This window comes from Ailuropoda melanoleuca, chromosome 18, assembly GCF_002007445.2.
Source record: "Ailuropoda melanoleuca isolate Jingjing chromosome 18, ASM200744v2, whole genome shotgun sequence".
In the NCBI taxonomy this organism is placed as follows: domain Eukaryota; kingdom Metazoa; phylum Chordata; class Mammalia; order Carnivora; family Ursidae; genus Ailuropoda; species Ailuropoda melanoleuca.
Window position 1 is genome coordinate 14,941,153 of NC_048235.1, and position 12,868 is coordinate 14,954,020.

At 39.8% G+C, this 12,868-nt stretch overlaps 1 protein-coding gene across 1 annotated transcript in view; it reads right to left on the reverse strand.

Moving 5' to 3' along the window:
* Positions 1 to 3,912: 3,912 nt before the first annotated feature.
* The window catches only part of MTNR1A (melatonin receptor 1A), a 38,760-nt gene continuing 29,804 nt past the window's right edge, over positions 3,913 to 12,868 (reverse strand). Inside the window, exon 2 of the mRNA XM_002923416.4 lies at positions 3,913 to 5,097. Within this exon, the coding sequence (XP_002923462.1) occupies positions 4,229 to 5,097 (869 nt within the window). The 3' untranslated portion in view covers positions 3,913 to 4,228. The remainder of the gene's footprint in view (positions 5,098 to 12,868) is intronic.

The following is a 12,868-nucleotide window of genomic DNA, read 5'->3' on the forward strand; positions in this document are numbered from 1 at the left end:
CTCCATTACCCTTCAGTGGTAGACAAGCGTGAGTTGACCCCATATCCAATTAGAATATGTCTCAGCATTTCAAGAACTTGGCACAGCTAAGAGCACACTCTTCTAAACATTATAATTACCAGACATCTCCTGGTACCCATTTAGTTTGTTACTGAATTTTTACCCTGTTTGTTATTGTTACATTATATGCACACTAAGATTTTGATTAAAAAACTCACCATTTTGGCCTTTTCCTATGTCTTACAAATCTAGTTTACACTCAGTCTTTGGTGTTCCAAAGACCACAGCTAAAATGAGAATTCACTTATCAGCAGCATAAATACTGAATATGATTAAAATCACTTTACTTTCTTCTGTAGATTTTCACCAACACACAGTTTTAGGAGATTTACAGAAGTTGTGATCAATATATACCATTGTGGAGAACATGGCACTTTTTGTACTATAGAAGATAATTTTTTTAAAGGTATTTTATTTTATTTTTTTATTTTTTTAAAGATTTTATTTATTTATTTGACAGAGATAGAGACAGCCAGCGAGAGAGGGAACACAAGCAGAAGGAGTGGGAGAGGAAGAAGCAGGCTCATAGTGGAAGAGCCTGATGTGGGGCTCGATCCCATAACGCCGGGATCATGCCCTGAGCTGAAGGCAGACGCTTAACTGCTGCGCCACCCAGGCGCCCCAGAAGATAATTTTTTTTAATGGAGATTCTTTATTTTCCAAGCATAAAAGTAGGGAAAAGTAAAAAGTGGGAAAAATAAATTATAAAAATTATTTTTAAAAAGAAAATACTGCTTATGCTCAGGCAATTCTTAAAGATAACAATTTAGTAATTTAAACTGACTGGAAATGTACTATTTTATTCCACATGTGTTTGCTTATTCGCAGTGAAATATTTGATGAAGCATCAGAAACAGTCCAAAAAATGGCCAAAGTTATTATTCATTGCATAACATTCAGGCTGAATGTGTTTACTCCATGAGCAGCTATGGATTTAATATCCAAGATTGGTTATCCTCTCATATTACTTGCCAGAATATTTAAAATCAGGTAGTTCTGCGGCTTTGTCAGAAAAAAAGTCATACATGGAAATGATTCAAACATAAATATTTGGAAAGAAAATATACAATAGAGTAGACAAACTGAAAGTATTCCTCCCTTGCCCCCAATCTATTATTAGTTTTAAACAAATAAAATCACATTTTATGTGATTATGTAGCTTACATAATAAGGTATAGGCAATATGTCCCAAACTAATCTGTTCCAACACGTATAAGAAATAAAATAAAATATGTTTAAAAGTGACATTCTGTGGTGGCCAAAAAGGAATCCTACCTGATTTAAATTTTTCTTAAAAGAATACGATTGAGGCAGTCCTTCTAGTGGTGATATTCAAATGATTTACTTAAATTAGATTGGTCAAATTCTTTGGTCTATGCACTTCAACTGGATATTAGTGTGGGAACTTAAATTGCATAATGCTAACAATTGCACATAATGCTAGCAGTTGATTTTAGAAAAGACAGTGATAGATGTTCTGCTATCCTTATTCCAAATCAAGTGATCTTGTGTAGATTTTGCCTATCCAGAGTTTCAGGTTCCACTGAGTGCTTTGGGAAAAAAGGTATTTCCCCCTGGTATTATCGTAGATACAGTTTTCGGCCTCGCAAAGCCTCCAGCCTATGCAGTGAAATCCAAGCTATAGGCAAGTACAAATGTTCCTAAAATTTGTAAATGTGCCACTCAAAATGTTATTTCTTTTCATTTCCAACCCTCACATCACCACTAGTACTCTGATAGAGGGAAGGCTAAAAAATTATTACATTGGGGGGCACCTGGGTGGCACAGGGGTTAAGTGTCTGCCTTCGGCTCAGGGTGTGATCCCCGCGTTATGGGATTGAGCCCCACATCAGGCTCCTCCGCTGGGAGCCTGCTTCTTCCTCTCCCACTCCCCTGCTTGTGTTCCCTCTCTCACTGGCTGTCTCTATCTCTGTCGAATAAATAAATAAAATCTTTTAAAAAAATTATTACATTGGTAAATAACTCTGATAGATTAAAGAGGTTTAATTTAACAGAGATTTATAGCTTATTAACACAGCACAGCAAATTTCATTGAATTTGTTTCCTTCAATAATGCAGCACATGTTCAGCCATGCTACCCACATACCAATTTGTACTAAGCAACGGACATTTGATAAATAGTAATCTCGTAGTCTTTGAAGAGTTAATATTCCAGTGGACAAAATAGTTTGTCCACTGGAAAACCAGGTACAACTGATTACAGATTTGAATTTTCTGGGACCAAAAAAAAAAAACCCACTTATTTAGCTAAGGACTTTCTACTTATTATAGTGAGGAAGCCAGTGATAATATTTTGAATGTTTATAAAACTTCTACAGTGAGGTTCCATTAGAAGAAATCTGACACTTTGACTTTGGTCTTTACAAGTTGCTTTTCCATTGTCAATATTTTAGATAGTATTCTGATGTAGCGAAGAAAAACACTTCAAGACTTTAAGTTACGTATCTGATTTTAAGATAAGATACTCTACTTGGCAGACAATTTTTAAAGGGCACAGTTTCTATTAAGTATTTATGCTACTGTATAAAGTAAGAAACAAAATTCTATAAAGAGCAAAGGAATATACAGTTAGCAACGTAGTAGTTTATCCCCAGCATCAAGATAAATTATCCTACACTTTAAAAAGAGTTTAGGTTACCATGGTTAATTTTTTAAGGTTCAGTTATCTGAAATTTGGAATGTAGGTTTAAAACTTATCTATACTATTTACTGTTGGTTCTGACTAGAACATTTGCACATAAATGACTTGGTGGGTAAAGTTTTAGAGATAACTTACACACACACACACCCCTTCACTCCCCACCACAAACCATAATTTAGTGTTTCCCAAATATGCTTGATGAAAACAGTTATCAGAGGAACCTTTTAAAACAAATGATAGAACTTTCCAAGGAGGTTCTGATTATCTAGCTATAGAGATATTTGCAAATATATCCCAATCACTTTTTGTCTTATATATATAGCTGCAAATCACCAACTCTTTCTACTATGTAATAGTTTTGTTGAAGAACTTTAAAACACAAGAAAACATGGCTCTAATTTCCTGCAAAGCACTCCTGTAACAAACCTGACTGTGGTCCTAAATAGCTCTTTGGAATAAACTAGAGCCATAGTTTATGAAACCATAGTTTACCTGGGCATTTTTCTTCTCCTAGACTTTTAGGATTATTCGGGCAATCAGATACTAAAATGAATTATTAAAGAATATTGCTTTGAAATATCTGTAAAAGAAACACTGTCGGTTTAGATATTTACTTGCCCCAGTGGTTTGATCGATCTAGGACACATTCAGGACTGTATCTAAGGGTCTACAGCTCTTTGATTCTTTATCAGTTTTAACTAAACTGATTAGATGACTTCATAAATTAACAGAGATCAGCTCGAAATGGTTTGTCAGTAACATGAATAATAATGATCTTCAGTGACAAAATAATAAAGCCAATGTCTAATAAAATCAAATAGAGTTTTATGTTTTGCTACTGTTTTCAAATACTGTGGTTATTGACGTCTGAAAAAGAGTTCCATCATATACTTAGCTCTTTCTCTAGTTGAATGTGCAACTTTCAATAGAGCCCACATTCATGATCCCGACTGTAGTTACCCAATGCTACCATCTGCCAATGGAAAACTTTGTTACGGTTGTTGCTATTATGTCAAAGTATTCCCTGATTTACTTTCAGCCTTTCACTGTGTAATGAATCAGTCATCCCACTTTTCTCCTTTCGCTCCATTTGCTTGTTTGTAACTATGACACATCATTTGTTTTTCAATGAGAAATCTTCAAAAAGTGGAAGAAAAAAGCAATTACTTTGTGATACTCATTTGCAATAGAAAAAAGTTTGCACACTCTTTCTCCACTTGAATACATTGAGCATTTTTATTTAAACTTACTGCCTCCACCCCTGTCCCTGAACCACATTCTCGAATTAACATGTAACTCTGTGTTCTGAATTTCTCTTCATAAGCAGAATTAGAGACTTATTCAAAAGGCTGACAGCATATGAGCTCATAAACTAGAGGCAACCTCTTAGAAGTGCAAGTTTTCTCAACTGTGCTGTGTTTCTAGGCATCTGTCAAAAAGGAAGCAAACATGAAAATGAGTAAGACCTTGAGCAGTGTGTGGGTCTTGCCAGTAGTGCTTTGTATTTTAAACAGAGTCCACTTTTACTAGGTTATTGTTGGTCATTAATGGAGAGGGTTTGCACTTAACCCTATGTGCTGCATCATTCGAACTATCTGCAAAGAACATTCTGGCTGTACACAGTGAGACTATAATCCTTCTGTATTCCTTTCTGAAATTTTGGTTCAGTAGTCCATATATAATTGCATTGAGGCAGCTGTTGAAATATGCCAAATAGTAACTGGCCACAAATAGCCACTCTGGGATCCTGGGCCCCATGCTGGCAGGGTCTGAAGCCACAGCGAGACCAATGAAGTTGAGAGGAGCCCAGCAAATGGCAAAAAGGACAAAAACCACAAACATGGTGACAAAATTCCTGAAGTCCTGTGGTTTCATTTTGTGTTTATTGTCAGGTTTCACCCGCCTTCTGACCTGAAGAACCAGGATCCATATTCTTAGGTAACAGAAGATGACTATGGTGATTGGGACGATGAAATGGAAAACCACTACGGCTGTGGTGTATGCTGAACTGACAGTCTGCGCAAAGGTGCAGGAGTAGATCCTTGGGTCATACTGCAGGGTTCCGGTACGCAAGTTGGGCATGACTGCCGCGAGTGTCAGCGTCCATATCAGGAACACGTAGCAGAGGGAATTCTTGTTACTGTACAGCTTGTCGTACTTGAGACTGTGGCAGATGTAGCAGTAACGGTTAATGGCGATTCCAGTGATATTGAATATGGAGCCAATGACACTGAGGCCCATGAGGAAGGCGCTGATTTGGCAGTGCAGGTAGCCCAGATTCCATCCATCGTGAACTATAGATGTCAGCACCAAGGGGTATGGGTAAACAGCCACCACCAGGTCTGCGACTGCAAGGCTCACCACAAATAGATTTCCTAAAAGAGAAAGGTTTAGGAAGTACAGGTTATTGCCAGTTTTCTATGGATTGCATTGGTTTTCTTTCAGAGTTGTTTTTCGTTTGTCTGTTTTTGCTTTTGTTTTTTTTAAGGGCTGTTTGTGCAACTCCGTTAACCTGGTATCACAGCGACTGCCCTATTATAACTGAAATGGAGGCCATTTTCATCAGGAAGCAAGCCCGCTGTTGCCCTTGTCAAATCAGTCCCACACTGTTCGCAAATTCCCACATTCCTAAGACAAGGCACATTCCGTGTTCAAAACTGTTGTTTTTCAAATTATTCGGTTGCTGTCCTTGGACAGCAGTGAATCCTTGACCCACAGTACAATAGTTCAGAGAAAAGGGGTTTTTTCAGCAACTGTCTGGGTTAGAATAAGGGCTTCACCCCTTCCTGGCCGTCTAACTGGGGCAAGTTATATTATCTCACCAAATGTCAATTTCCTCTTCCGTAAGATGCACATAATGACAGTAGCCTCTTCATAAGGCTACGATGAGGACAGATTGAGGCAGTCCGTGTCAAATGCTGAATGGCGTCTGTCGTGTAAGTGCCCAGTTAATGTTGTTGGTATTCTGCAAAACTCTCACCTCCATCCCAAGGAAAAGGTAGAAATACTTCTGGATTTCATAAAGAACCTAAGGTGTAAAGATTAAACCCCAAATACGTTCTATGTTAATGTAATAACACACTTGAAAGTATAAAAACAAGGAACTCTAGTTGAATTTTGTAAGACACTCTGCAAGTATGTCCTTTACTTTTGTAGTTCAGTTGCCTTGTTTCTTACTATTCCTTTGGCCTTCAATGGCTCCTTTCTCTAATTTTTAAAATGCTACCCACTTTCCCAAATCCACCATTAGTGAAAATGCCCCAGGCTTTTAATTATTTGCCCAACTACATGGAAGACCTTCCTCTTTTGCAGGCTTCTAAATCAAATTATACCACATTTAATTTAGATTAAATTGTAATAAATTTCATTCAATAAAACCTTAAGTGCATTTAATAGGTACTGGATAAACAGAAAGGAACAGACAGGGATCCTATGATTCTCAAACTTAGAAAAACAAAATTAAAAGAAAGAAGGTATAAGCGTATGTGTAGAAAAAGAGGCAGCAAGGAATGGAGTGAGCTAGGAAGAAGCAGGGAGGAACATTCCAGGCGGAGTGACCGTATATTTTGCCTTTTATTATATTTATCTGTAGACGTAAGTTCCCTCTATTTCTATACCACAGTACCCTAAGAGTGTGTCCTCCTTGTAATCAGATCTTGAATAGTAGCTCCCAGTTGAGACTTTTGCTCAAATGCTTGATGGCTGATATTAAATTGTCATCTCCCAATATCTAAAATAAAACAACTTTTGTATTTGAGGTTCCTGTTTGATTAATTTTACTCCACATTCCTCCAAAAATTGCAAAGAAGTGAAGTAAAAGAGCCGTTGTGGCTAAAAAAAGGGAAGGTTTTGCCATATAGGTAGGAATTTCAGATAAATTGTTGTAAAAACAATTTCTTTGAAAACTGGTAACGTGAGGCCAAATTAAATCAATAAAAACAAATTTATTTGTCCCCACAGAACAATTTCAATCACCAGTGAAATATTTAAATTCCAAAGTGGGCTTGTTTTAATGAATTTGTAACTCGAAATGTGTAATACTTTAAAACTATGTATAATATATGAAATTCAGCTAGAAATTATCATCAAGGCAGTCCATTTTTACCCAGAACGTCATGATAACAAACTGACATAAATAGATTTATTTTTAAAGAGCTTAAAAATAAGATCATAAGCAATGTCATACGTTTCTTTCATGGCTTTAATCCCCTGCTCCATTTAGTTTATAGCAATTATGCTTCTTTTTTGTTCAAGTCTTTACATTAATTAAATCATTGGTTTAGTTTTCTTTGAACTAATCCCCTTTTACAAGTGTCTGGGGAAAAAAAATTTAGCCATAGACTCTATGCAGATGTGGCTATCAGTTGGCTCAGCTGGAAGCTTTATCATAACTGCGAGGGGCGTGCGTGCGTGCGTGCGTGTTGGGGTGGGAGAGGAACGATGAGGTAAGAGTAAATAACTTCGTCATGATTCTACACATTATAAGATCATCTCTTCCATCTCACCTGCGTGTACCTCCAGACAGATAGCAATCTCTCCATTTTTACAGACATCCGACACTCCCTACAACCAGCACAGCAGTGCATTCTGAAACTTAAAATAATTTCTGTTCATGGCTAGCAATTCCTTTCCTGTTGGATTTACTTCCAGTCCTTACCGTAGAGGAATTATAGACTCCTAGGATGTTGAGATTGAGAGGAATATTTGTGATCATGCAGAATAATTCCTACTTTTTAGAGTTGAGGAAAACAGAAATACGGAGTTAAATTGGATGAAGTCATACAATTAATGCAAGACTGCAACAGTGCTGTTTATTTGTTAATGTCACTCAGTGCATTTCCTTAAGGAAGTTCCTGTGGCCAGAAATATGTGAGTGTTGGATATGGGCCCTCTGGCCAGGCAAGCCCTGGCTTAGAGCCTCTTCAGGCATAATTCTGAAAAAGCATGTTAGAATCAGAATAAGGGAAAGGGAAGGCAGTTGGAGGTCTCTCTACTGGTAACGAGAAGAAACACCTGACAGACTCACAGTGATTAAAGACACAGGCCAACTATAAAATGCTGAGCAGACATTCGTTCTGGTGAATAAAACCTTAAAATGTAAGTGAATGGCGCAGATATGAATAAAATCAGTTACTAGACAGCTGAAAAGTTGCCTTTTCTAAACTGCTTCCTTCGGAACTAGTCCTGGGACTTCCCTCGGGGAGTGGCCAAAGCAAGGTGCCATTGCTTTTTACGTATTGCTCTTCTTCTCACCATCTTCCTACACCGCAAGCCATTAACTCCATGAGGGCAGTGCCCATCTGAGACGTCTTTCTCCCCCTCCAATAAGACCTGGCACTGAGTTATATCTTTAAACAAAATGCAGAGTGCATTTATATTGTATGGACTAAGCTGAAAGGACGTTTGAATGCAGGGCTCCAGGGTCATGTTCCCCACCAGAGACAAGCTGCGTGTGACGTAAGAGGAGGTGAAGCAGTAGGCAGGCGCTCTCCACGTTCTGAGGCTCAGCGTGCAGCCCCAGGCACCTCGGGGGCTCTGGCTCTTCGACTCCTATTGCTGGCCTGCAGTGATGGGGGTGCTCACAGCGTGCCCACAGCTCCCACTCCCTCTCTGAGCTCCACCCTGGCTTGGGGAAAGTGAGAGACTGACAGGAATTCAGTTCACCCTCCTGGGTTCCTGTCCTTCCTCCAAGGTTCTCCTTGCTTTCCCTCTTGACATCCATCTTTTCTTCTCAGCTGGCTTATCCGTGGACTTGAAGCTTGTGATGGTTAATTTTATGTGTCAACATGACCAGGTCATGGGATGCTCAGAGAGCTGGTTAAACATTACTTCTGGATGTGTCTGTGAGTGTGTTTCCAGAGGAAATTAGCAATTGAATAGGTCTGGTAAAACCAATGACCTCCTTAGTGTGGGTGGGCATTATCTAATCCATTAGGGGCTTGACTAAAACAAAAACATTGAAGGAAAGGGGAACTCACTCTCTCTGCTTGACTACTTGGGCTGGAGTACCAGTCTTCTCAGTCTGTGATTGACACCATAGGTGCTTCTGGTCCTCCGGTCTTTGGACTCAGACTGGAACCACACCAGCCTTCCTGGGTCTCCAGCTTGTACGTGGTAGGCTGGGGAACATCTCAGCCTCCATAGTCAAGCGAGCCAATTCTTCATAATAAACAGTCTCTTTTATGTGTGTGTGTGTATGTAAATATGTAGAATATTATTAAATATTAATATATTAACACACAAATAGAATATACTACTCTCTGAATAGAATATATAATAACATACTAATAGAATATATTCTATTCTCTCTATATTCTGTTATATTTATATGGCTATATATAGAACATGCTACTCTCTGAATAGAATATAAACTACTGTATTACTAGAATGTAGATATATTCAGAGTTCTGTTTCTCTGAAGACCCCTGGCTGATACAAGGTCCCAGCACCAGACACACAAGCAACAACCTCAACTGAATTTGTTAATCAGCGCCTATAATTGCTCTGTTGATTTTGTTTCTCAAATTGATTGAACCCTGCCTGGTACAGAATTTGGTACTGGAAGTAGACCAAGAACCAAGGAGGGTTTCTCTGTATTGGTTCTGGGTTACCTGGATTTGGTTCTCTAAAAACACTAGATTTAAAAGCATTAAAATAAACCTTATTTCTGCTAGTAAAGGGGACACTGGTAGTTCATGGCATGCAGTGGCAAAAAGTTACTTAAATTATCACTGTACTCACCTTCCAAGGTGAAGAAAAATTGGTGCATTGCCCTCCTACCACTAAATACACACACGTGTGCGCACACACACACCCCTAATTTTGACATGCTAAACCAATCCATTTACCAAGTCACGCAAAAAGCAGGCAGTTTTGAGGGGGCCCAGCACAAGAAAAGACTCGGAAGCTGTTCTGCCATTTGACTCATCTGATCCAATGGTGTTTTAATTGTTTGTGGCAGATCTGAAAGATATAAGGCTCCTTTAGCAGACTTGGAACTACAGACCTTTAGGAATTTGTAACAAATCTTGGCTATCCTTTGCAGACTAGGATTCCCCTTTTGAGAAACAGTTTTTGACTTTGCTACTCAGGCTTACCAGCATCTGAAAACTTGGCCATGGACCGACCACCAAGTGATGGTGTGATCTGAAAGATCTCTTATGGACTATGTAGTGTCTGACCCACTGGATCATAAGTTTGGCATGCACAGCATCAAAGAGAAGTGGTATAGACAAAATCTGTCTCAAGTATGTACTGAGGGCACAAGTAAATTGCAGGAGCAAATGTCACCAATGCCCATGGCCCACATTCCTGCCTCATTGCCCCCTTTTACTCAACCTGCACCTCTGGGCTTATGAAGACTCCCCTTTGGTCAGTTAATAAGGAAAAAAAAAACAACTTCTGGCATGCTTTACAGATGGGTTTTCATGAGAGGCCGGTGCTGCCCAAAATTGGATGTTGTAGCACTACTGGCCAAATCCAGGGACAAGGATGAAGGAAAATCCTCCTAGTGCAAAGAACTTTGAACAGAACTTCAAACTGGGTGTTCATTTGGCCTGGAAGGAGAGATGGTCACAGGTGCATGTTTACATTGATTCATGGGCAATGGCTAATGGTATAGCTAGACAGTCGAAGGTTAGAAGGAACAGGTTTAGAAAACTGGTAACACGGGAATCTGGAGAAGATTCTAAGAATGGGCACTGAGTGTGGAAGATACTTGTGTCCTCTACAAACACTCACCAAAAAGCAACCTTGGCAGAAGAGGATTTGTTTTTGTTTTGTTTTGTTCTTTTAGCAGAAGAGGATCTTAATGACACAACCTGTGGACATTAATCTTTCCTTGGTCACCACTGTCCCTGACCAATAAGCTCACAAAGTTATCATGCAGAAGAAATAGAAGTTACTACTGGGCCCAGCCACATAGACTACTACTCATGAAAATGAGCTGGTTATAGCCACTGCTGTCCTGCTGAATGCCCAACCTGTCAACAACAGGGACCAACACTGATATGACACCATTCCCCAAGAATATCAGCCAGACAATGGTGGTAGATTGATTCCATTGGACCACTTCCATCATCAAAGGGGGAGTACTTTGTTCTCAATGGAATAGAAGCATATTCTGGATATGAATTTGCCTCTCCCACCCTTAATTATTCACCAATCTGACGTCCATAGAATTACAAGGTGCCTTTGTCTTTGTTTATGATAAAAACTTTGCTTTTGACTGAGGAACTCAGTTTATAGCCAATGAAGCAAGGCATTGTGGTAGAATGGCTTATGAGGGTTTAGTTCAGCAACAGCTGGAATGAGCATAGGGTAGGGTCCCGTATGGCGGAGTATGTGTTATAAATCAAGGACTGGATTCATAGGTCAGAAAATCAAGGGAGTAAATGGTCATTTTTTTCTCATAATTATCCTAGTGACACCCTAGCAAAACATTTGCTTCCTGTCCCCACAACTTTAGGTTCTGTTGTTCTAAAGTCTTGTTTTCCAAGGGAGGAATGCTCCACCAAGAGACATAATAGTGGTTTCCTTAAACTGGAAGTTGAGACTGCCACCTGGCTACTTTGGACTCCTCATTCCAAGGAATCCATAGACTAAGACTGGGGTCACTGTCCCAAGTGGGATGCTTGATCCTGATTATCAAGGGAAAGTTGGGTGGTTACTACACAGTAGAAGCAAGGATGTATATGTCTGCAATGCAGGAGCTCCCTTCCCTGGAGTGCCTCGGTACTGCCATGCTCTGTGATTAAAGCCAACGGAAAATGAAGCATCCCAGTTCAGGGAGGAATGCCAATGTGCTGGAGCTTTAAGAAGGAAGGTTTGAGTCACCTGGACAGGCAAGAAATCTATCTCCCCATCTAACATTGTACAAATGTGGGGCCTTGAGTTTGTCTTCATCAACATGTTTCTGTGGCTCTAGCTATCTTGTTCCTAATTTGGCAACAGTCAAATCTGTGTGATGATTTCACCTGAGGAGAATTCATTTCCTTGTATGGACTCCCCTCAGAACTCTGGCTGAAGGTGCCCGTTTCTATGGCAAACTGGTCTCTGGATTGTTTCTCACATCCTGTCTGTGTCCTAGGCCTTGGAGTAGATGCTTCTAATACCCTTTCCAAGTGCCCTCTGCCGGGCTGGTGCACTTATCCTGAATTTTGATGAGTGTTGGTGCTTCCATTTACTTGCAGCTGCCTCCTCCAGAGAATTGCCCTCAGTTGAGTAGAAAATGAATGACCAATTGACAATGGAGTTCAAAAGGCCAGCCCCTTCACCTCCAGGGGTCACAACTTTGTGGTTGGATTTATACCCAGAGGCCTCAGCTTGTTGGATCCAGCCAAGTCTAGGCCTCACCTGAGATCCCATCCTTGTTTGACTCTTCCCCTGCCCTAGGCAGCTTCCCTCATCCACTACAGGTTTCTCCTGAGAGATCTCCCTTAGTAAAGCAGGAGTGGCGAACCTACCAGCTCCCTCTCAGGTTCTGTTTGTAAGCAACCTAAGGTGGCCTTCCAGCCCTGTGATGAGGTTAGGTGTGTGTGTGTTTGTTTAAATTCCAGCACTGTTTCTTTGGGCCCAAGATGTCAGGTATGGGGCAATTTCATACCACCCCATTTCCACAGGAACCAAAGTAACACTGTTGTTCCCAGATGTGAATTAGTAAGCTGAATTCAAAAGTAGAATTAGCATCTCGAGGTTAGGTGGTTTTCTAAAGGAGTCACCCACTTCTTGGAAAACAAAAAGAGGGCTACTTACTATGCTATCTTATAGAAACAAACAAACTAGCCATATTGGGTCAAAGTTTCAGACTTAAATGCTTTTTGGTCTTGCTTTTTAATCTTTTCATCCTTGCTATGCATACACATGCTTCCAAATCAAATCAACATGTGACTCCATCCATGGTTTGCTGGATGAACTAATGTGCCCTTAAGTCTCTAAACCCCACTCATACAAAAGTGGAAATTAGTTGTTTTTTTTTGCTCTTATTTGCCAGGATGTTGGTTTTTTCCAACAGGCCAGTATTCATTCCTTCTTTCATTTTAGCCTGGACTTGAACTTGGAAAGCAAGATTAGAGACCCACTGAATTATTGTTCATAATTTAAAAAAATCCTGGGATGCCTGGGTGGCTCAGTTGGTTAAGTGTCTGA